The sequence below is a fragment of the Daldinia decipiens genome, assembly GCF_022478715.1.
Source record: "Daldinia decipiens strain CBS 113046 unplaced genomic scaffold F4813scaffold_1, whole genome shotgun sequence".
Classification (NCBI taxonomy): Eukaryota; Fungi; Ascomycota; class Sordariomycetes; order Xylariales; family Hypoxylaceae; genus Daldinia; species Daldinia decipiens.
Genome location: NW_026054544.1, coordinates 1 through 24,355, shown reverse-complemented (window position 1 = coordinate 24,355; position 24,355 = coordinate 1). Strand labels below are relative to the sequence as shown.

Here is a 24,355-nt window from a genome sequence, read left to right as displayed (position 1 = left end):
CTACTGGAAGATATGTGAGTGGCCGGTGTCGATGTCTTTTCGATGGATACTCAACTACTATCTGCCGTCTTGATGTTCTCAGAAATCCTATGAAATATATGGCTTTCCCGTGAGCTCGATGATAAGTCTCAAGACCTTCCAGACGCTTAGATATCTTCTCATGATATCCTAACAGACGCCGTCTTTCGTTTATCACTCTTATACGCTGTATAGTTGGATATTAACCCATAGCTCTCGCCTTAAAGAGCCTTGTCGTACAATTGGTCCTCTCCTAGAAAATGCCGTCTCTTGCGTCCTTGGGAGCTTGTTGGATACTGATGAACGTCTAGTCCTGCTACTCACGTAAGAAGGTTCTGGTCGATTGCAGTCTGGCATAGTCTCTGTCGAGTGTTGGGTCTGTCCCTGTTTGATAATCTGTCATAACCGTTACCCCTATAGCTATGCTGGTCCTCTAATTCCTCTCCTGTTTCTCAGCCAGACTTGGTCCCTTAGTTTACTGTCGTAGTATCCCCTATATTCCCTATGAGCCACAAGTGACCTTATTCATATGCTCGGTACTACCCCTGATGCTACTCCATGTCTGGTGGTGTATAGTGATGCCCATCTCCTCTACTCCCTAGCTGCTTGCCGACTGCCACCCCTTCCTCGCAGCCGCTCCCTCGGCGTCCCCCCGGCGTCCTCCGGCGTCACCCGGCGTCACCCCGGCGCCCCTCCGACTGTCTGTTGTTACCCCCCCGGTTTCCTGCTAGACTGAGGCACAAAGCTATGACCGCGCAGCTAGGCCTTAGGGTTGTGGAGTAGGGTAAGTACACAAAGCTGTAACCCTAGAGACCTAAGGTTTCTAGTCAAGTGTGCAACATTCTTTCCTGCCTGCCCTAGTTCTGCCCTTAAATTTCAGCCACTGCTGCTGTCTAATTCCAAAACAAATACATCCATCTTACCACCATCACCAATTCTCCAAAACCTCTCCTCTTCCACTTCACCTTTTCTCATACTCGCACATCTAAGTTTAGGTTTGCAACAGCACATTGATTCCATCAACCCCCTTCACAAATTGCGAATCGTGCTTTGCAAACTCAGACTATCATCACCTTTCCCTTCACTGCCATCACCTCTACGCGTTGCCTTCTCAAAAACCTCCGCCCGAGGCGAACTTTCCCCCTACCGCGTTCGAACTGAACACTAGCACATCTTCCTTATCCTTTACTACGCTTATAAACACCGCACCTTCATTAACGTTGATTTACACCCGTGGCTATGCCGCCGAAACGCTCTGGCGCGCCACTTCAAGTGGCTGCCAGCAGCTCCCGGGCGCGAAAACGCGCCAATGAAGACCCTCCTGAAGGAGTAAGTCCTAGCCAGGACCAAGATGGTGGCCGAGGGAAGCGGCAGAAAGTTGCAAAAAAGCTCTATGTTCCCGAGGTTCCTGACGATTTTGAGGATTCTGAAAATGAAGAATATTATGAAGACGAGGATACTTGTTCCGATCCCAGTAATGGGTTGGATCAAAGCTTACCTCCAGTTTCGAATGTCTATGTTGCTTTTCAAGACATTGCACGCCGATCGCATGAGTTGCTCAATGGTAATAGCCAAATTCATCTTCGGGTCGCAACCATGTGTTCTGGCACGGAAGCTCCGATATTTGCGTTAAAGATGCTTGAAGAATCATTTGATCGAATGCAACTCGGAAGACAGTTCTTGAAGTTTTCTCATATCTTCAGCGCTGAAATCGAACCGGTCAAACAGGCATATATCGCGCGAAACACCGAAGGGGCTATCATATTCAAAGATGTTCGAGATTTCATCGAACCTAAAGACCTCAAAGCGTAAGTCTATTTGCCCCTCATAAGCGGTTATCCACAAAGCTAATAGTACACCTAGGCCTACTGCAATGGGTGCAATGGAAAAGATCCCCGGGGACATCGATCTTCTTATTGCAGGTTGTTCTTGTCTGGACTTTTCCACGCTCAACTCGCAGAAACATAAGGACTACACCCAGTATGTCATTACGACTGGGAAGAATCTAATGGAGTACGTGGAGAAAAATGGTGGAGGAAATGGTTACAGAAAATCGCATTTTGAAGTGATGAATGACGGATTCAACCGCCTTCTCGTGAACATAAACGACATGGGTACTTCGGGTCAGACATTCTTTTCGATGCTCAAGTATGTAAAGGATCGACGACCTAAGGTTGTTATCCTAGAGAATGTCATGGGAGCTCCCTGGAAGAACACCGCAGACATATGGTTCCCTTTTGTCGGATACAAAGCTGCCTTCGTTAAGGCAGACACGAAGAACTATTACATCCCTCAAACTCGTACCCGCGGTTATCTTGTTGCAGTTGATAGGGACGTTTTTAAGGGCAAGATCGCAGACGTCATTATCGAACGATGGTCTCGTTTGATGACTACGGATCTTGTGAGACGCGCATCTACCCCTATAAATTCGTGGTTACTTCCTTCGGCTCACCCGATGACCGAGCGAGCCCGCCAAGACGACTCGGAGAAGGCATTAGCTCCACCCTCGAAGACCGCCGACTGGGAACGCAGCAAGGCTCGTCATCTACTGGTCCGCGAAAAAGAAGGGCTTGGCGAATCTCATCCGCTCACAAATTGGAGTTTGACCCAACCAGGGCAGCTTTATGATCGTATGGATCGACTTGTGACTCTCACACAACCGAAACGAGTTCTAGATTGCATCGACATCAATCACTTGCGAGCGTTGAAAAAAGGGTATGACTCGAGGTTCAAGAACCGTATCCATGATCTCAGCCAGAATGTAGACCGAACCCATATCAACACTCCGTTTGGAATAACTGGGTGTATCACTCCTAATGGTATACATTGGGTAACAGACCAGTGCAGAATTCTCTCTGGTTTTGAGATGCTAGGCTTACAAGGACTACCACTCAATCGGCTCGAATTCGCAGCTGAGACCCAGGAAGATCTTCGGGGTCTCGCTGGCAATGCGATGAGCACGACAGTGGTTGGTACCGCTATGCTGGCCGTCTTGAGAGCGATCCAAGAAAGTTGCGGTCTGAATAGCATATTTCCTCTGCCTCTGAAGAAGACCCGGGCGAAGGCGAAAATCGATCGACAGGTCATAGATTCTAAATTGGAAGAATTTCCAAGCTTCAGCACAACGACTGTTCGATCTTTTCAGATGTCATCCTTAACAGAACTCTTGGAAAGATGCCGAAGATATTGCTTTTGTAATGGATCGGCGAAGTATAGCACTGATGATTTCCTGGAATGTACAATATGTTCCACCATTCGCTGCAAATGGTGCGCTGGAAATCCGCCACATCGTTTCGCCCCCACAAAGCGGCCCTCAAACTTCTTACTCCTAGGAGAAGTAGAGCAAGAAGTCATGCAATTCTTACCGAGCGTAATTACGGATCTAGTCACCGTAGAGTACCAGGTACCGACTAAATATGCTCCAAGGACATCCATCACAGCATATTCTTCCATTATGAAACATCTCTCACGTACAACACTCTACTACCAGAGTACCCATGTCACAGAGGTAGTGACCGTCTGTTACGTCGACAAAAAGGGATTCGAACTTCGAGCAGTGTTGTCGGAGACAGGAATAACTTGGTACTTGTACCTCGATGCGTAGAGTGCATATGGGGAAGAGTTTCGAGAGAAGTTGGGTTTGGACCATATTCGGCTAGGCCAACCCGTCGCAAAGGCCACGATCCATAAAGGCGCCCATAGTATCCTTCCCACGCCTGATTCTTGGAAATTTTGGCGTTTCAAATCAGAACGGCTCGAAGTGGAAATCATGAAGACTGGTGGTACTCTACAGATCATGGGGATGAATGTAGAAAACGCTTTTACACTTCCGCTGGAGCTGCAGAAAGAGTTATATGCAGCTTATGGGAAGTATTACCACCAACCCGACTGTGACGCCCCTGAGAATAGTCTCCATGTTCATGATGGGAGGAAGTTATTTCTCTTCAAGGAATCTCCCAGAACTGGAACACCTGATCGAGATGGTTATATCATCTCAGAAGAGTGTCGTCTATTGGAATCTCATGAATACCAGGAGGTCCTACTTAAGTTCAAGGCCTGTGTGGACCTCCAGAAGCTGGACCCAGGTATAAGAACCCTCGATGCCCGAGTGGATGGATTTTGGGTGAGCTCACAGGCCATAAACCACGGGATCTCCTCCACTATTGCAGGCCACAAACGCCTAGAGTGTTTCAAGGTTCCTAATTCAAAGCGCTTCATCATTCGCGAAGAAGACCCGGAACAGCAGGCTATAGCCGAAGCACTGTTCACGAAAGATAAACATTGCGATCAATATGGGATCATCGGTAAATATGAGTCTCTTAGCGGAACTACAGGAAATTGGGTCACGGTTGAAAAACTTGAGCTTCCTCAATTTCATGATTTTGTTTCCCATATTAACGTCAAGCTTGCAAGCCTTGGATGTCTCGAGGTCAACTTTGAGATGGTAGACATCGACTCCTGGATTAAGGAACTTCACGATTGGAGGACTAGAGTTGATGTCCGGGACTCCCCCTTTGGACAGCTACCGCGAGCCCAATGGCTCAAAGTCTGGTTTAAAGCTGGTGCCAAACGCAAAGTCGGTACTAGATGGATCCAACACCACCATTCTGATGCGATGGCAGCATTCGAAAGCCACGCGAAGAAACAGATCCCCCTCTTCGAAGCAAGGGTAAAGGTTCACCCAACCTTGTTGCAAGACGTACAATTGGGGTATCAAGACAAGTTGGTATACAAAGACAAGTTGGTATACAAAGACCAGTTCGTCACCGTGGTACAATACTTAATCAATCATAAGACTCTTGGGCGTATAGCAGCGGCATATCTGCCATCGACTAGAAACGATAGCGCCAGAGTAACTGCATATACCCGGATCGAGCGCAATGCTATCCTGTCTGAGAATATGCAAGTGAATTCTGGATCTGGGAAGCACAGCTTCGTGCCATTCCGGGAGTCGTTAAAAAGCTTAGCAGGGTTTCCGCCTCCTTTTTTCGTTAATATTAAAATGCAATCGTTCCGAACGAAGCTGAGCGAGTCCCAGTCGCGATCTCTCTGTTGGACACTTTGGCGTGAGTCAGGTGAGCCAGAATTCACAGAACGAGAGATCGAAGAGGAAATTGTGCCTGATCTTAAGCTCCGGCTTATTGGTTGTGCTGAACGCAAAGCTTGTCATAGCGGCGGCATACTTGCGGACGACGTCGGCTACGGCAAGACTATCATTATGTTGGCACTCATGCATTGCCAAGAGGAGTTTGACAGAACAATGTCTTTAAGTCTACGTACTGCCGTGAATCCGTGCCGTATACATCTAAATGCCAGTCTTGTGTTGGTACCTTCACATCTAGTCGACCAGTGGGCTGATGAAGCGTGGAAATTTCTCCCTATCGAGTCTACGGAAGTAGTCAAAATTAAGGTACCCGGCGATCTGAAGGACGACGCATCTTGGAGTGTCCTTAAGCAGCTTCAAAATGCGAGGCTTATTATTGTGAATGTTGAATGCATTGCAAGAATTGAATATTACCAAAACCTTGCTAAGTTGGCAGGATCTCTTGATCCACCCTGCGTTAAGGAGAATTTCAGAAAGGGTTCCAGCGCTGTTCCCCTGCAGTCTCGCACCTTTGAAGATTGGTATGAGGACGCTGCGTCTGCAGCTGGGGACTATGCCGGAAAGCTGTTGAGATTGGGCACATCAAACTACTTTGATGCTGGAAAGCTCATGGCCCTGTATCATGAAATTGAGGGCCGCCGAAATGCGCATAGAAAGGTATATCAGGACTTCTCAAAGGACTATGAAAGTTCGGTTATAAACTCGGCTGTTCCATTGCAGCCAGAGGCTTCTCAAAGGTTTGACTCGCCTTGGCAGATGATCCCGCAACCATACTCCAAGCAAGGAGGTGAAAAGTTCTCGTCCATGCCAGCAAATTTCACTCACGTATTAGAAGCTTTTACCTTCGCTCGAGTAGTGTACGACGAATTCTCGTACGAAGGATTTGCATCAACCCTTTTCGTCGCCAACTCGCGAGCCAATTCGAAGTGGGTTCTATCGGCAACGCCACCTACTAGAGACTTAGCAGCTGTATGCTATACCGCGAAGCACTTTAACGTTCACGTTGCACGTCCAATTCACCAACGACAGGGGATGCCTCGGATCACGTATGGCCCGGAGTTGGAGGATAGAAGTAACGCGGAAGATCTACAGATTCTCAAGTTCTCATCGGATCAGACCATCCGTGAGAGACACCAACAGGGAATGAAGTTCCTGCAGCATTTCGCAACTTCTAATCCCCTCGACCAAGATCTTTCTGGTGGAATTGAGGTCGAAGAAAAAGTTGTGGTATGCGAGATGAGTCCTTACGAATTCGTCCACTATCACGACCTAGAGCAAGATCTGCGGGCTCATAACTTTGACGCGAATATACTGCCAAGGGAATCGCGTGTCTTCTTACAACCTCTCGTCGGTGACGAATGGGGTGCGGAGGGGAAGCAAGTCGCCACCAGAGCATTAATTCACCGCTCTTCTCAGGGTAACTGGCACAGGGAAGAAGCTTCCACGTCATCTCTTATAGAACAGCGACGTTCTGTGCGCCTCAATGCCCTTCGGGTTTTCAGAATCACAGCCGAGAAAGCTATCTGGCTCTCCAAGCGTGTCTGGGATAATGAAAAGGAAAGGAGTTTCGTCAACGGTAGAAATGCCACAATCGATATCTATATGCTTCTTAGGGATATCTGGAGGAAAGATCTTGCCAACTGTGGTGGACTTGATGCCTGGCGTGAGCTATCACGCGAAATCGTCACCAAGGAGGGAATGCAATATGAAGAAATGGTGAAGTTTGTCGAAACCAGCCACCCTAACTTCTGCATGAGCGAAGAGGCATTTTTTAATGCTCTCAATACATTGACGTCAAACACCTGGATTGACTATTACCACTTGGATCCCGGTGATCTCAAAGACATAGACGAACAAGAAGCTACTGCTCTGCTACAGGACCTGAGTCGCGTCAACAATGGCGAAGGTATGGATCTGATGGGGGGTAATGTGAAAGCCGCTCTAAGAGAACTTATCGAAGACGGCCAAGATCAATATATGAGACCAAAGGAGACTATGAAATCGCTAAAGACGAAGATGACACACGAACAAGTAGATCAAGCCAAAACCAAGGCACTCCTTGAAAGCCTATGCCGTGCCGCAGGTATCTCTTTCAATACCAGTGTTACGAAGCCCGTTCTCACAGATCTCTTGAGATCTCATATAAATGGAGAGCTCGAAGAATCCAGTTATGTTGGATACCTCAAATGCGGGGCGATGATTGTTTATAGGTATCCCAAATTCAGTGGATCGGTCACGATTCGAGGTGGGAAGTATACGTTCACTGGAAATGATGTGAGCAACACGTCGGTTGAGTTGCGCAAGACTTTTGAGAAAGTCATTTATGCCATCAAACAAGAGCGACTTACCAAGAATCTCACGTCGGATGAGAAGGAAATGAACTGCGATCTTTGCGGACAAATGGTGCCCAGAAAAGACCTACACATCGTTTCCGAATGTGGCCACCTACTTTGCAAAAAGCATCTCAACTCAGTTCATTGTGGCGGAGATGACGGTGAGCGCTGCTTATCTTTGCTGAAAGACGCAACTATGTCATTGAAGAGGGTCAACAACTCTCAGCGGAGTCTCGACCTCGGTGTTGGCACGCAGAAGGATGCCCCATGCCCTAAAATCAGCTCCAAGTTCCAGATGTTGGCCAACACAGCCAAAGCAATTCCTGCTGATGAGTTTGGTCTTGTGTTCTTTCAATACGACAGCCAGCTCGAAGAACTCAAGCATACCCTGAGAAAAAATGGAATTGGATTTTTTCACATCACTCCTGCCGAACTGAAGACTCATGGCAAAATGAACGATGAAATGAGGCCTATTGACAAATTGGATAAATTGAAAGAAGAGGCCCTTCGAAATCGATGCGACGAGCGTGGCCTTCAATGGTCGAACGAAGAGAGTGATGAAAAATTAAGAGCAAAGATCGAGGGCTGGAAGAAGCGGTTTGGAGACAGTATAAAGCATCCTAAGATTCGAATCTTGCAGATCAACGATGTTACGTCCGCAGGCTCCAACTTTCAATATGCCAATCATGTCATGTTCATAAGCCCCTTTGTGACAGATCTACAGGAGAGCTACGATTCCTGTATGAAGCAAGCGGTAGGCAGATGCGTTCGTTATGGACAGAAGAAGACGGTGCAGGTTTACCACTTCGTCACCGCCAATACCATAGAGGTCGACATCTTGGAGTTACGAACACAGAGTCACGTCCTTGTTCGCCCCGGAAAAGCCATTGGCAGATTGCGACCCGCCCCGCCGGTGGGCAATGGGATGAAGGATCGTAGTCTTGCTCGTACTGACGAGGATATCTCCATGACCGATGCGTCCGACATTTCTCAGTCTGACAATGACGATCCCGACATTTATCAGTCTGATAATGATGATCCCGACATCACCATGTCCGACTTGGACAACTTGGGTGGAGAAGAGAGGATTAGATCCAACCTGACCACCCAGGATATCTGGAAAGCCATGAATGAGCAGAATTGGCTGACCACAGTAGGGATCGAGTACTAGTTCTTGACTACGAAAGGTAAGTCCAATATGTTCCTACGCTCCTTATTAAATCCGTTTCAATAATATCAGTCAAACTAACTAGTAACTCAGGAAAGGAGAAGGAAGGAATGAATTATAGATAGCTAGTGAAGCTATCTTGCCTGTACGATCACGTACGAAGGACGAAAAGATTGCGATGATTTATCCGCTTGAGACAGAAACGCGAACAGAAAACGACCCAGAAACCAGAAAAAAAAGGAGTAAAACAAGAAAATACAAAAAAAAAAAAAAGCAACTACTACGACTAATTTTGCAACTTTGAGCACGGATCGGTTTCCTATCTTCTGTTTCTTTACTACGCTCTCCACTCCACGAACCATACTGCGACGCCGAACAGACAAGAGGGACATCACGATCGCACGTACAGGCAATTATGGACTGTTTTATTTTTGGACTTGGGGAGTAGCCTCCTTTTAATTACTCATCAGACTGTTTTAGCTACTTAGCTTCCTAATCAATTGGCATTTCCTAAGAAATGACGGCGTAGAATGCGTGCTTGAATTCCGATGTGATATGCTTCGTAGATGGGAATACCTCTGAAATAGGGGCGTCTAGGTTCCTTGCCCCTGAGACCGGTACGGTGAGATGGTGTCTAAAATAAGGCACCTCTTGCATAGATGATTATTTAAGTACTTAGGTAGCTATTAGAGTCTTAACAAAGACTGGTAACTAACATTCTAACCCTCTTCTCCGTACTAAATAGGGTAGTAATAACATACATGCATCAGGTAGGCATCTTAGGGTCACATACCCATACCCCCGCTCCCCCTTCCAAGCCCCCCCAAACTTCCCAACCCTTACTCCCCTCCTATAGTTTCGAAACCTCCCCCTTCCGCCCCAGCACCCTCACCCTTATCCTCGGGCCATCCTCCCCCGCTCCCTCGAGAGCCACCTCCTGGCAATCCTCGACCGGCTCGTCGTTGGCAAACTGCACGACGACGAAATCGACCGCGGAGCCAGGCGCGCCGAGCGCTGCCATCGGCGCGTGCCAGGTCCCCGCGCCGTAAGTCACGGCCTGCGAGCCCGTCGCCAGGAACGCGCGGATGCGGCTTAGGTCCGGCATGCCGGGGCCCGGGAGCTTGGCGTGTGTGTCTTCGGGGACGGGGAGGGCGTTGTCTGCGGCGGCGGGGGGCAGCGTCGGCGCTACGATGACTAGGTATTGGACTGGTGAGGAGGAAGAGGAAGTGGTGAGAGGGATGAAAGTCTGCGTGGTGAAGGGGTGGCGCTCGAGGACCTGCACGGTGAACAGGCCCGCGCTGTTGCTACCGGCACCAGCACCATCCTCCCTTCCAGACTCAGACTCCAACTCCCGCGCCCCGCACACAAACATAGTGGTCCGCGGCGTGGCCCCCTTGCCGCTCGGAGCCTGGGCATACAGGTCGCGCAGCGGCGGCGCCAAGCCCCGGTACTGGATGGCGGTGCCCTGGTTGGCGGACACGGCGCCGTAGCCTTGGGGCAGGAGGGAAGAAGAAGAAGCGGCTGCGGAGGGCCGGAGGTCGGGGGCTGGGTTGGTGAGGACGGCGCCGAAGGGGGCGAAGGAGCTGGGGGTTAGGGGCTCGGTTGGGATTGTGAGGGGGGTGGGGAGGGGGAGGGTGCGGATGAGCATTTTTACAATGGGCTAAGAGGAGGTTTGATGGAATTGTTTTTATTAGTTACTAAGGTAGGTAGGTAGATAGGTAGGTAGTTATTGATTATTTTATTTTATTCATTCCCTCTTTGATTCTGCGCAAGGATGTTTGGAGATGAGAGCTGAGGTAAGGTGGGGGAAGCATGTGAATATAGGAGGTACTTGTTCGAGATTGGGGGCGGTGGCACGGGTGGGTATAGGTTTGTTTAATGCAGAGAGGGAAATTGAATTGTTAGTAGGTATTTTAGTGGTACAACAACTGCGATTACATATATCAGCTACCTACTAACAATTAAGAGAAATTGCCTTGTCGGGTGGGTCTAAGTGCCGTCCAATCAAGAGCTAGAGTTGTCTTCTAGGTTGGTGTTTGCCTACAGTTGCGACATCCTTTTTTTTCTTCCTTCCAAATGAGTTTGCTTTACTCTTAAGATCTTCTAACTAGTCCATTTCAATTCCATCCATCTTGTTTGTCGCTCGTTATTCGTGCTCGTGTAGCGTGTTTTGTGAGTTTCTTCTTAACTCTAGTACATACCTAGGGCACTAAAACTAACAAGGATCTAGGCTAGTTATTACTTGTGTACTTCGTACCTATTTCGTACCTATTGAATGGTGGAATTAAATCGGCGCTGGGAATAAGTCAAATGGCGAATGAGTCAAGGTCCTACCTGTGTGGTTTATTCCGCATCGGACCAAGGCCTGCCCCAAGGCCGGCTGGAGATGATGGACTACGAGGAGTCGAATTCTCTCCGAGGTCCTCCATCGCAAGTTCGGTGGCTCCTACTGTTGTCACATCACCCCTGTCACAGCTGGGCCGTGCCACAACAGTCCTCGATAACCCGGAATTGGCTGGATATTACTCGCCTCCAGGACCTCGGGCGATGCTTCCACCAAACCCGTCCCAGGAATTAAGGGGCTACTATGCCCCTGAGCCGGTTCTGGCTCCCGCTGTACAGCCGAGGATCCATCCTACGAAGGTGGCATATTCGTGAACTTATAACCTAGACATTTCTCTATCTTGCGAACATACGATCATCATACCCCTATTTATCCGATCATTATGTTTTCCTATTGAGCGGAGCAATGCCATATATACGGAACAAGAAATTGGTTTGGGGGTTTATTCAGCGTTACAATTTACATCACAAGAAAGCCTCCTGAGGGATTGTTCGTCTCATTGATAGGTTAGGTGCTTATAACCTTACGATGTAAGCTCTCCGCAGTGACGAGCCACTTTAAATATTTAGGTACGCTAGGTATTCCGCGTGGCCCAGGTTATGAAGCTGAGAATCTATCGAATTTCCAGATCAAATTAGTTGATGCGTGAAAATTGAATATGTATGTCATGTGGGAACTACGGTGCTCATTACAATGAGATCAAAGGTATAAATCTTTAATACATGTAAGGACATAGGACAGGTGAGTAGATGTATTCTTCTCTTGTTTGCTTTGGTTACTACCTTGGTAGTACCTAGACCGTCTGACTCAAAGACAAGGAGGTAATATACATACCCAGACCCTGATAGCAATAGGTACTTAAAGCTACTTAAACATGGTCAGTTGTTACACCGTTGCCTTTGCTAATTTTCACTTCTTATAGGGTTATACCTTTTTCTTACGTAGCTGCGAGAATTATGTGGTTCGGTTTTGGTCAATTTGATCCCATCTTCCTAGATCAGAAGAGACCAATCACCTCCAAATGAAGTTCATCTCAGTCATTATGTTACCCCGACTCCTCGAAGTTATCATTTGAATATTCTATCTACCCAGTGTGCTACTCACTCAAACACTTGCTTATATCCTCCAATAAAATAAGCAACAGCTTTACAATTGGTCTAAAATATTTTCAATGCGGTGTGGAGATAGAATATATAGGGGTACTATTATTGAATAGTATGTTATATCTCTGGTCTCGTTGTATCACGGGTCATTATCACAATTTTATCATTTAGATATCTACCCAGTAGGTAGGTATGTACTGCTGCGTCGATACGATGAATTGTACAGATGTGAATGAGGAATCTGTACAAGACTCTAACAACGCAATTGATAATGCTGAAAGCGAGACGGCTGCACAGGAGTCCAGCGGTGCCGACAAGCTAACTACTGATAACTCTACTTCTACACCTCTTAATCTGGGACATAGTGGTACTGTAGCAGCCGACAACGAATCAAACCAACCGGCCGAAAATACAACTATTTCTCCTTCCCCTAACACAGATGTGAATGCCCCTGCATCCCCTGAACCAGAAGAGCCAGAAGAGCCAGAAGAGCCAGAAGATAGTGCTCAGGTAGCGCATCAAACGGAAACCAACGCGTCTGTACTTACCTCTCCTAACTCGCCCGGTTCGCTAGCCAGCGATTCTTCATCTGGCACACTAGTGGACAGTGAGGACTCATATCGATCGTCTGTCGACGCGTCTATTTTGGCCCCTCCAAATTTTGCGACGATTTCTGCTGGATCGGAGGTTAATTCACTTGGATGTGCACCCATATCGGCGCAATCTTCTTCTAATACCTCAGGTTCCACCGACACTCCCACAACATATACTGTGACTGCGGAGTCCTCTGTGTCAGTCTTTTATTCTCTTCTTGGGGCGACTCACAGTATGAACGACCTTTCCGCGTCCGCGAACGCTACGACAAGAATAGGCTCGGTTAGATTTTCAAACATTGCCGCTGTCCAGCATCCCGACGGTACCACGTCCCAACAACCTGCAAATCTTCCGCCGTCTTCACCTCCTCAAGTCCCGATGTCCGACCCGACCCAACCGGGACCCGATCCTGCAATCGCTGCAGCTGCGCCACCTCCTGGTGGTCCGCCCCCGACTCCTCCTGTGGTTCCGGCTGCAGCTGCAGCACCAGACCCTAACCAGAACGCCGCTTTCCCCCCTTTTCCAGCTTCCGCGCAGCCCCCAGCTGCTGCGTATCCCCCGTTTAATCCTCCTCACGTCATATCAAACATCGCTCCTCCGATCGGACCCAGCGCTAGTCCCGCCATACCGAATTTTAGTGGTCGACCTATCATTATCCTGAACGGGTGAGTGCTTCTTTACAAGGGGAAACTCGTCTAGACAAAACAAGAAACAGACCTGGCTAATTTTAGCACAGTACTCCAACACCCGCCAATATCCAGACTGTCCCCTTTGGTAATATGAATGTCAACCCCCAGCAACAGCAACAGCAGCAGCAGCAACAGCCTTATCTCTGGGTCAACCCACCGATGGTAGCTCCTTCAGTGCCTGCTCCACCGCCTGGTGCTCAAGGTTCGTGGTATAAACTCCTAGAAAGACAACAATCTTCTCTCTAAGCCTATCTCCTAGTAGACATTTATATACCGATAAATGAACCAAGCTGACATCAACCTAGGCTACCCCAGTCAATCGCCCTTCTGGGCCGGTGCATTAGCCAACCAGACAAGCCCTCCCCCGCAGTTCTACACAGCGGAGCAAGCGTACATCGCGGAGCCTGCCTACATCGTGGGCGCCGCGCCGCAGCCGCCGCCGGCCCCGAGCCCGCAGGTACAGTACTATGTTAATGGCACGACGGGGCCGTTTGTGTATTACATGCAGTAAATACGGCGGCATTTTACACTATAATTACGGTGCTGGTGTATTACTAAATGAGAGAGAAAGAGAGTCGAGGATATACTAAGTGCGAAAAACAACTACTACGATGGAAACAAAAGTGGCATGCGATGTTTTATTTTGCACGAACGAGAGTGCATTTCTTGATGAATGAAAATGACGATATTCTACGGGTACTACGACGGACATGACCAGGAAGGAGAGGCAGAAATATATTGCCATTTCCACTCTGGATCGGACACACGATAAGTAATCGCCTGTTCTGTTTTCTACTCCCCTTTTTCTCAACGTTGGGGGTAGAAAAGCTATGCTTCGTTGCATTTGATAATTCCTGAGTAAACAGTACTATAAAAACACACTTAACTACTACCACAAAACGTTCTTATCTACTTTATAAATGAATTACGCCCTTCCGGGTCGATCTTAGTAGATAGGGGTATATATAGGGGTAAGATATACAGTGTTTTATTACGAATAGCACTGTGATACGATACTCACCTACAAATCCTAAGCCCTTAACTCCGCGGCTGGAACACTCTTCCACGACAAGTATGTCGGTAAGATAGGCGGCGGGTTCATCCCCACTATGTTACACGAGATCTCATCGTCCCTGCGATAGACGTAGCAAGAGGTGTCGTAGAATCTGCTCCCCGAGCCTGTGAAGATAATTCTGTAATTTATTTTCAGCCACCAGACACAGGCTTTTTTTTTTTTTTTTACCTTGGAGGAAACAAAAGGAATCGAAGGGGGACTCGGACGAAACTTACGGATTCTCAGGGTCCTTGTCATCGCAGAACCACGTATGGTTAATCGCAATATACCCAGTCGCAAGATCAAGCTGCCACTTGCAATCCAGGGACTGGCGCGCCCACGCATCCGACGACTCATCGCCCGCAACATAATCCTTACACTCGTACCAGCGCGCGGGATCGCTCGTCGGCAGATACGGGGTCGTCTCCAAGCCCTCGTACTCGACGGATCGGTACCCGTCGATCGCTACGAATTGGATGCCGAACCGCACGCTTGTCGTCAACGAGTCCCCAAACGTGGGCGCCGCGAACAGCGAGTCGGAAGAAAATCCCATCTGCCATTGCGTCGAGAGCGCGGAGGCTATGGTGCAGCTGTAGCCTTGGGGGGGGAGTTCGAAGAAGGCGTTTGGGGCTAGCGCGGTGCGCTCGGTTACGGCGCCGTGGACGGGTAGGGGGAGCGAGGTTTGGTGGCAGGTTTTGATGGAGGTGTTGGTCGCGGTGTTGTTGTTCCACGAGCACTCTAGGCTCGTGTCTACGTCTCCGACTGCTCGGAACTTGGCTGGGGGGGTGTCGTCGTGCCCGTTGCAGTACCATCTCTGGTCTATGGAGAAGACTCCCGTCAGGGGGTTTAGCTTGATCAAGGAGATGATGCGGTAGTCTTCGAAGGGTGAGCGTGCTAGGGCGCAGCCCCACCAGCGCTCGTGGCCGTACCGTCCGTCGCGGTTGAGTTCTTCGCCGTCGCCGGTGCATGTTAGATTGAAGCCTGTCGAGGGGTTGTGGAAGGTTGCCGTTAGGTTTCCGGTGTTGTATCCGTTACGCCAGCTCTCGTTCCATACCCAAGAAGTTACTATCCAAGTAGGCGCCTCAGAGGTTTCGAGGCAGCCGGGATAGTTTACACCTTCGGGGGCGACGTTGGGACTCAGTTCGATCGGCTCGGTTAGTGACCCTTTGATGTAGGTTGATTTGTTAGATTCGATCTTGACGGGCGCAGTGCCAATAGCCCGGAACGTAACGCTGGAGCAGTTAGCTTAAGCCTTTCCCCGGGATCGGCCGGGCTCACTCTTTCAGATACTTTTCTCCTCCGTTGCAAATCCATGTTTGGTTAATCGAGAGCTCACTCGTCTCTTCAGTAAACCTTACTTCCGTTGAATTACTATCGCAGGTAGACCACTCCCCCCCTTTAGCAGTGCACGCCACCGACTGGTTATTGGCATGATTGCTCAAGCTGAAAGTCAAAGTCGTCCCATCATCGCTTTTCTCGTGAGTAACGTTCTGCACGTCCCAGTTAGGATAACTGAAGGACGTGCCAATGCACGGAGTGGGATTCCACGGCGTGTCTAGGACTTCCTTTTCAGAAGGTGGGATTATATCCATAGTGTCAGAGTTCCAGACCGGGGTTACATAGTCTCCATCGAATGAAGATATCTTGTCGTCTGCAACTGTACATCTTGTCTGTGTCGGATCGTCGACGCAATCCAAAAGCCCGGTAAGGTCAGCCCTTGCTGATGAAAAATAAAGCAAACTTCCAAATAGATTAACTCTCCGTTATGTTGAATCCCTTTTAAGGGGCATACTATGAGACCTACGGATGCGTCTTGTTTTCGACTTCACATATCCACATTTGGTTAATATCGACCTCGCTAGCGGAAGCTATATACTGGAATATGGTCTTCGGGGTTACCTCATCCTTGTCACCAGCACAGTTATTCCACATCGGCTTGTTCGGATCCTGCAAATAGGGTGTCGTACACGAAGTCGTCTCGTTATTCGCAATATCGTGTAGGATGAAGTGTGCCATGCTCCTTTCACCTGCCTCTATGCTCGTTTTATTGAACTGGAAGGCGGAAAGTTTGTAGGAGGGTTTCAAGAAACCCTCTTTGCATGGGCTTGCGATTGCATGCGTGCCGTTTTTACTCTGCCAGACGCTCCTCGCTCGGTTCAGGTTTGTAAATGCTCGGAGCTGTGCATTTGAAAACTCGTTCGGTTTTGCTGTTCCTCTAAGACAGACTTAGCGAATCGAACACGATTGGTATTTGTTCGAGGATCTTGCCTACGGTTTAATATCAGAATCTCCATGGACACTACACGCTGGTAGGACCAATTGCAGAGCAATCAGGCTGACTAGAAGTAATAAGTACATGATTGTCCCTCTTGGATGGCTTATGGCTAGCCTTACGTCTTTAGGGTCGATTTTATAAGCTATTCGCCCTCTAGGTCCTCTATACAATTATCTAACTGATGTTGCGAAAAGACTCGGCCCCTGGCAACATATACGGAGTGTTTATCAGTTATTTATCTTGATACTACAGTAGGATATAGCCGGCATGCGAGAAGGTAGCATCCCAGGAAGCCAATATGAGAGATGGATAAATCAAGCTAGGATCAGCAGGCCGAACTATGAATGATCTGACTAAAATTCGCCTTCTAGATGCTGCGTTACCAATTAGCCAACCTTGGAGAAAGAATATATATCCTATAAATAGGTGGTTACATTAAGATTTATGTCTGAGTTGCTTGAGAAGATGTTGCCGAGCCATGTTACGTATAGTTGAGAATTCCACATAGTCGGGGCGAGACCATTTCCACAGGAGTATAGAACTACCACGTACAGTATTAATATTGGAAGTCTTGCTGTTGATTATAAGTAATCTTCAATATTTAAATATTATTAAATTAGTTGTTTGACAATTAATAGATACATGTATGTTCGGCAACATTGATGAAAGACTACATATACCTGGTAACCCATTAAGTCTCACAATCTCAAAAATTAAATAAATAGTACAGTAGGGCAAAAAAATAAACGTTAAAAATATAAACGCGTAAAATCGCGTATATTATTTTTTACCCACCCTCATTTTTTAATAATAACTTCCATACTACCACTTAATTTTAAAAGGCTTAAAAACACTTATTTTTTCATAAAAAAACAAAAATTAAATTTATATTCGAAATAAACCTTTTAACCAAACAAATTAAAACTATAAAAAACATTTTAGCTTAAAACTTATATTAAATAAATATTTAATATAAAGTTTAAAAATTAACCCTTTCACGCTTTAATTAAAAATGCCATTATAAATTTAAATTATAAAATAAAAACATATTATTTAACTTATTAATAAAAACTTTTTCATTTTGTTTTTTTAACTTTTTTTTTAAAATTAATTTAAAAATTTATAATTATATTATTATAACGTAACTTTAAAAATAAAATATAATATTAATGGTTATATAATAAATCATAAGGACCTTTATCTTTAAAATTATAATTAAAGAAAGATATATACATATAAATAAACCATATCCCCGATATAATCTTTTAAATAATTTTCCTTTTTTAACCATTTATAATATATTATTTTAATACTATTAATTTTATAATTATTATTTTATTATTTACTTTATTATATATATATACTTATTAATATTAATTAATATTATTAAATAATAATAATATAAATTAATAAAGTTAAAAAAGTTATTATTATAATAATTTAAAAGATTTTATTATAATAATATACGTAATATTAATATTATTTTTTAATAATATATATTAAATTATAATTTTATTTTATTATTTTCCTTTTTTTTATTAATAATATTTTTCCTAATAATATCCATGTACTTAATAATATTATAAAAAACATAAGTAAAAAGTTTGACATAAACTTAAACTTAAATTTAAATTTAAATTATATAATTTAATTTTATTAAATAAAAAAATGAAAATAAATTATAAAAATTATAAAAATATTTTTTTAATATTAATTAAACCATACTCATTAAATTATAATTTAATTTAATAATAATAAAATGAAAGATAATAAATTTTAAAATAATTAATAAAAAATAAAAAATAATTTAAGAATTATTTATAATAATAAACCTTAAAAATATTAATAAAATATATTAAATATATATATATTTAAAAAGACTTTAAATAAATATTAAAAATAATTTAAAAGATTTATAATAAATAATTATAAATAATGTTATAAAATGTATTAATATAAAAAAATATTTATGTAAGAAAATATAATATTAATTATATAAAAATACTCATTAATTTAATATTTTTACGTAAATTATTAATATAAAATTTTAATAAATTAAAAATGATAAAATAAAAATAATTTAATATATTAATATAAAAAATTTTAATATATAATATTAAAAAAGGAATGGTTTATTTTAACGTATATATATTTATATATTTAAATACGCTAATATAATAATTAATAATTTTTAACCTATAAACGTTAATATATATAATTACATAAATAAAATAAATATTTATTTTAAACACCATTTTTATTAACCCACCATTTAACTTATAATATATATTACTTATTTCATAAACCATATTATAACTTACTTTTTTATTTAATATTTCTTTATTAATTTTTAACATATTACCCCCACTTTAATAATTAAAACTTATTACATAACCTTTTTATTAATTATTATTTATATTATATAACTTTTTTCCTCTTTTTTAAACACCACCTTTTATACAACCTTTTTAAAAAATATTAAATTATCCGTACCAATTAATTTAACTTTAATAAAAGATTTAAAATAACATTTAAACCTTTAACGTTTATTTTTACCTTTTTTTTCCCTTTTAAATTTTATAAAAACTACTTATATTTTTTAAAAACTTTTTTATTAATTAACCTTAATATCTTATTATATATAAGGTAATAAAAATATAATTTAAAATATTGAACTAATATGGTGTTATATTATTAAAAGCAAGGGTATTATTATATAATCTTAAGTTATAAGCCATATAAAAGTTTAATATTTATTATATTCTTTTAATCAAATAACTATAATTATTATCATTTAATTATACATTTAATATAAATATATTCGTTATTTTCCCATATTTATAACTTATAACCTTATTTTATATATTTATTATATATATTTTATCCAATTAATAAATTTTTATAATTTTTTTAAAATATAATATTATCATCAATTATTTAAAACCTTTTATAAGGATTTAAACGTTGAAGTAATATGCCATACTTTATAAAAGATACCAACTCTTGTTTAATATAATTAAAAATATTTTATTAACTTATTATAAAAATAACTTAATTAATAAACCTTAAAAATAAATTTAAACTTTTTAAACCATTATTAAATAATCCATACATAACATTAATAATTCCTTTAAATAAAAAATTAAACAAAAAAATTAACCTATAAATAATTACAATTTCTTTTCTTAAATAATTCCACCGTTTTTACCAGTAACTAATTTAATAAAATAAGCTTATATACTTATTATTAATTAATAAAATTAAACTTATTATTGTTAGTAGGTACGTACGTAAATAGGAATAACAATAATAACGATAAAATAATAGTAAGTAAATTAATGATGTTAAGACTGGTATATTAAGATGTTTAAGGAAGGAAAAATCTATCTAAGGCTAATTAGGTATAGCATATTCTTATATTTTAATAATAGTGGATACTTAACCCTTTTATCCAATAAAGTCAAGTATCTTATCTCTTCCTCCCTTATCTACAATAAAGGCACCTTATCATCAGTAAGGTGCCTTTATGTCAGTATTACACAACCATCAATTATAAAATCCCTTTAATATAAATACCTGTTAAATTAATCAACCATATTAAATAACTTAAAAATCTTTAATCCCATATAAAATAATAGTATAACACACGTTTTTACAATTTTACCTTAATTAATTAAATTATTAAAAATATAATAAATTAAATCTTATATTGAACTGGTGTGGTGCCACATCGCCAAGAGCAAGGGTATTATTATGTAATCTTAGGTCACAGGCCATATAAAGGTCTAATATTCGTCGTATTCTTCTGATCAGATAGCCACGATCATCACCATTCAGTTATACATTCAATATAGACACATTCGTTATTTTCCCATATTTACAGCTTATGGCCCTATCTTGCGTATTTATCTTATATATCCTATCCGATCAGTAGATCCTTACAGTTCTTCCAGAATATAGTGCTATCATCAGCTGTTTAAGGCCTTTCACGAGGATTTAGACGTTGAAGTGATATGCCATACTCAGCAGGAGATACCAACTCCTGTTCAATATATTAATTAATATATATAAGATTTAAAATTTTTATATAAATAAAGTAATAAAAATTTATAATATAATTTTTAATAAAGATAAGTTATTTAATGGGAATTTTATAAAATTAAAAAAGAAATTATATAATAATTTATTTTATATAAATGTTAAGAAATATAATTATATATTTTAATTTATTTAAAATTTCTAATTAATTATTATTTAAATTATTAATAATAACGTGGTAGATAATAAATTTGGATATATTAAAAATATAAACGTATTAAAGTTAAATTTAACGTTATTGGTAAATGATATATTAGGTAAATTTAAAATAATAAATATTATAATAAAAATTAATTATTTTTATATAAATATTAAATTTATTATTGTTAATAATTTTGTTTATAGTTATAATATATTTTAATATTTTATTTAATAAAAGATATTTATAAATTAAAATTTAATAAATTATATTTAATATAAATAAATTAAAAGGTTGAATAAGGATTTATTAAAGATAAATAATTGATAAAATAGGAGAAATAAAGTTATTTTATAAATTTTTTTAATATAATTTAATTATTTTAACAATATATTTTAAAATTAACCTTTAATAAGTAAATAGATTTAAAAAAATGCATTAAAAAAACCTTTTGGAATCTTTTAAAAAATATGGTGATATTAAGAATTATTTTTATAAGATGTTATTTAAGGAAGTTAAGAAGGTGTATTTAAAAAGTTATTATTAAATGAAGATTTAGGAAGAAATTTTATAATTTAAATTTAAATATTTTAAAAAATAAGTTTTTAATTATATATAGATATATATATATAAAATTAATAAATATGGTTATTTATAAAAAATTAAGGTAAGATTAATAATTTAAAGGGATTAATAAGCCTTAAAGATTAAGGAGATTGATGGTCGTGTGACACTGACATAAAGGCACCTTACTGATGATAAGGTGCCCTTATCGTAGATAAGGGAGGAAGAGATAAGATATCCGACTTTACTGGATAAAGGGGTCGGGTATCTACTATTATTGGAATATAAGAACATGCTATATTTAGCTAGCCTTAGATAGATTCTTTCCTCCTTAAGCATCTCAATATATTAGTCTTAATACCATTGATTTATTTGCTATTGCTTTATCGTTATTATTGTTATTCCTATTTACGTACGTACCTACTAATAGAGATATATGTTTTAACGTTAATTAAAAGGTTTTTTAAGATTTTAATAATAATAATTACGAAATTTAATTTTAAATTAATTTAATATAATATTATAAATATGTTTGTGAATGTAAAATTTAAAAGAGATGTGTTTATAAAGATGTTATTAAGTTATTAAAAAAGAAATAATATCTTTAAGTTATTTAAGGCATTATATAAATTGTAAGAATCTTTTTTATTATAATAAAAGAAGTTAATTAAAATCTTAAAAACTTTAAGTTTTAAATTTATTTTTAAGGAATCTTATATATTTATTAAAGAAGGGATTTTATTATTTATTTACGTTAATAATATTATTATAATATATTTTAAGGTTAAAGAAAAAGAAGTAATATATTTTATTAAAGGTTTTAAATAATATTATTAATTTATTAAAGGTAATAATTTATAATAATTTTTAAATATTAAAATAATAAAAAATTAAGAAAGGTAATTTATTTAATTAAATTAGTTTATATATATTAATAAAATAATTAATTTTATAAAATTTTTAAATTAAATTTTAAATATTTTAATAATTAAGGAGGAATTATTTTTTTATAAGGGGATAATTTTATTTAAAAGTATTTACTATTATTAATAACGTATAAAATTTATCTTATATATTACAATAATTATATATTTAAATATAATTTTTATAACTTTATAACTTTTATAATTTAATTATAATCCTAGTTTAAAATATTACGATATATTAAATTAAATAATTTTATACCTTAAGTATATACGGGGATATATATTATAATTAAAAGGGGGTGATATTTTTAAAATTACAAGTAATATTTTATTTGTTAATAATATTTACGATCGAAAGAGTTCCCAGGTATATGTAATAAGGTTATTCGGGGGTATAATAAATTAAAAGGTTAATAAATAAAATATAATGATTATATTTATTACAAAGGTTAAATTGTTAGTTTTATTATAAGCGATAAAAAAGGTTATGTTTATTATAAGATTAATTTACATCTTTAAAATTAATTTAAATTAATTTATTATTAAAATTAATTATAATAATAAATAAATAATTAAGTTAATTAATAAGGATATTAAGAAATTAAAGATTAAATTAAGGTATATAAATATATATAATTATTAATTACGTTAAAAGGCTTAACGAGGTTATATTAAAATGGATTACATTATTTTAAGGGATATGATTACAAATGGATTTATTAAAATCTTTATAAAAGATTTATATAAATAATTTAAGATTTAATTAACCTTAATAAATATTAAGGATTTTTTATAAGTAAAGCGGTTACGAAAATTAAATGATAAGATAGTTATAAAATAAAAGATGTGTGTTAGCGGCGATTAAAAGTGATTAAGGGCTTTTTTTAGGTTAAAAATTAAATTATTAATAATTTAAATAATAAAAGGATATTAAGATATTTTAAACTAAATTAATTTATTAATCGTATTTAAAGGGATATATTAAATTAATTAATTATATTAAATGATTTAAAAATTTCTAATCTTATATAAAATAGCGGTATAATATGCGTTTTTACAATTTTACCTTAATAAATAAGATTATTAGAAATATGATGAATTAAATCTCATATAACGTTTATTTAATACGTATTAATTATGTAATAATTAGTAATTATTATGTTTAAAGTTATATTTAAAGTTATTTAAAGATAGTATATAATGTTTTTTAAGTTATATTATATTTAATATATAAAATGATTAATTATAAAAAATTAATAATAAAAAAAGTAAAGGTAAGTTAATTAATTAATCGATAAGTTATTAAGTTTATTATAAAAGAGGTAAAAGTTTAATTAATATTAAAATATTAAAAAAGGTAAATAGTTTAATTACGAAAGTTATACGATATTAAGATGAAAGAGGGAATAAGATTAATTAAGTTTATGGTAAAAAAAGTAAAGTTATATAATAATTTTTATACTACAATTTTTATATATATTTAATTTAATAGTAAATATTACAATTAAATTTATTATTATACGATTTTATATAATTAAAGGATATGATTTAATAATATTAAATATTTAATTAATAAATTTTAATTAAATTAATTAAATTATACGGTATATAAATTTATTTAAAATATAATTTAAAATTTAATAATATTTAAGATATTGGGAAAGTTATATTATAAAGTTGATAATTAAAATTTTTAATAGTTTTAATAGCTTAAGCAATGTAAATTTTTTTTTAAGGTTTAAGATTTAATCCTTACTTATGTTGTTTTATTTTTTTTTTTAAGTTTTAACTTTTGTTTTATAGGTTAAATTTGATTTTATAGTTTTAATAAAATTCGAAAGGAGGTTATAATGAACTGGTGCTGGTGTATCAGGTGACCTTGACCCTGATCATGTGATCATATTCTTAGTATAAGTACCATTTATGGTCGCACACACCTATTTTAC

General features: G+C 38.9%; 5 protein-coding genes across 5 annotated transcripts; 3 read left to right on the top strand and 2 right to left on the bottom strand.

Moving 5' to 3' along the window:
• Positions 1–1,257: 1,257 nt before the first annotated feature.
• F4813DRAFT_394778 (uncharacterized protein) lies at positions 1,258–8,626 on the top strand (the record flags this gene model as incomplete). The annotated part of the gene is made up of 13 exons (XM_049247607.1): positions 1,258–1,826; positions 1,882–3,574; positions 3,623–3,888; positions 3,928–6,048; positions 6,079–6,118; positions 6,152–6,362; positions 6,396–6,502; positions 6,539–6,595; positions 6,638–6,847; positions 6,887–7,237; positions 7,277–7,549; positions 7,583–7,788; positions 7,819–8,626. The coding sequence occupies 13 exons, from the start codon at positions 1,258–1,260 to the stop codon at positions 8,624–8,626; spliced, it is 6,912 nt and encodes a 2,303-aa protein (XP_049104474.1).
• A 256-nt stretch (positions 8,627–8,882) lies between these two features.
• F4813DRAFT_340882 (ureidoglycolate hydrolase) lies at positions 8,883–10,545 on the bottom strand. The gene has a single exon (XM_049241248.1). The coding sequence runs from the start codon at positions 10,269–10,271 to the stop codon at positions 9,474–9,476; it is 798 nt and encodes a 265-aa protein (XP_049104473.1). The 5' UTR covers positions 10,272–10,545; the 3' UTR covers positions 8,883–9,473.
• Positions 10,546–10,602: 57 nt separating this feature from the next.
• On the top strand, positions 10,603–11,592 carry F4813DRAFT_340881 (uncharacterized protein). Its single transcript, XM_049241247.1, has 2 exons — positions 10,603–10,795; positions 10,854–11,592. Exon 2 carries the CDS (start codon positions 10,934–10,936, stop codon positions 11,279–11,281), a length of 348 nt encoding a protein of 115 aa, XP_049104472.1. The 5' UTR covers positions 10,603–10,795; positions 10,854–10,933; the 3' UTR covers positions 11,282–11,592.
• A 533-nt stretch (positions 11,593–12,125) lies between these two features.
• On the top strand, positions 12,126–13,902 carry F4813DRAFT_11 (uncharacterized protein). Its single transcript, XM_049238501.1, has 3 exons — positions 12,126–13,329; positions 13,401–13,555; positions 13,659–13,902. Exons 1-3 carry the CDS (start codon positions 12,263–12,265, stop codon positions 13,862–13,864), a joined length of 1,428 nt encoding a protein of 475 aa, XP_049104471.1. The 5' UTR covers positions 12,126–12,262; the 3' UTR covers positions 13,865–13,902.
• Positions 13,903–14,383: 481 nt separating this feature from the next.
• F4813DRAFT_384088 (uncharacterized protein) lies at positions 14,384–16,765 on the bottom strand (the record flags this gene model as incomplete). Its single annotated transcript, XM_049246025.1, has 5 exons — positions 14,384–14,546; positions 14,644–15,639; positions 15,686–16,147; positions 16,212–16,622; positions 16,680–16,765. 5 exons carry the CDS (start codon positions 16,763–16,765, stop codon positions 14,384–14,386), a joined length of 2,118 nt encoding a protein of 705 aa, XP_049104470.1.
• Between the last annotated feature and the right edge of the window lie 7,590 nt (positions 16,766–24,355).

Excerpts from the sequence above, each read along its gene's own strand:
- F4813DRAFT_340882 (XM_049241248.1), bottom strand. The coding sequence starts at position 10,271 with ATGCTCATCCGCACCCTCCCCCTCCCCACCCCCCTCACAATCCCAACC.
- F4813DRAFT_340881 (XM_049241247.1), top strand. The coding sequence starts at position 10,934 with ATGGCGAATGAGTCAAGGTCCTACCTGTGTGGTTTATTCCGCATCGGA.
- F4813DRAFT_11 (XM_049238501.1), top strand. The coding sequence starts at position 12,263 with ATGTACTGCTGCGTCGATACGATGAATTGTACAGATGTGAATGAGGAA. Across the intron at positions 13,330-13,400 it reads CCTATCATTATCCTGAACGG|TACTCCAACACCCGCCAATA; the intron begins GTGAGTGCTTCT and ends ATTTTAGCACAG. Across the intron at positions 13,556-13,658 it reads TCCACCGCCTGGTGCTCAAG|GCTACCCCAGTCAATCGCCC; the intron begins GTTCGTGGTATA and ends ACATCAACCTAG.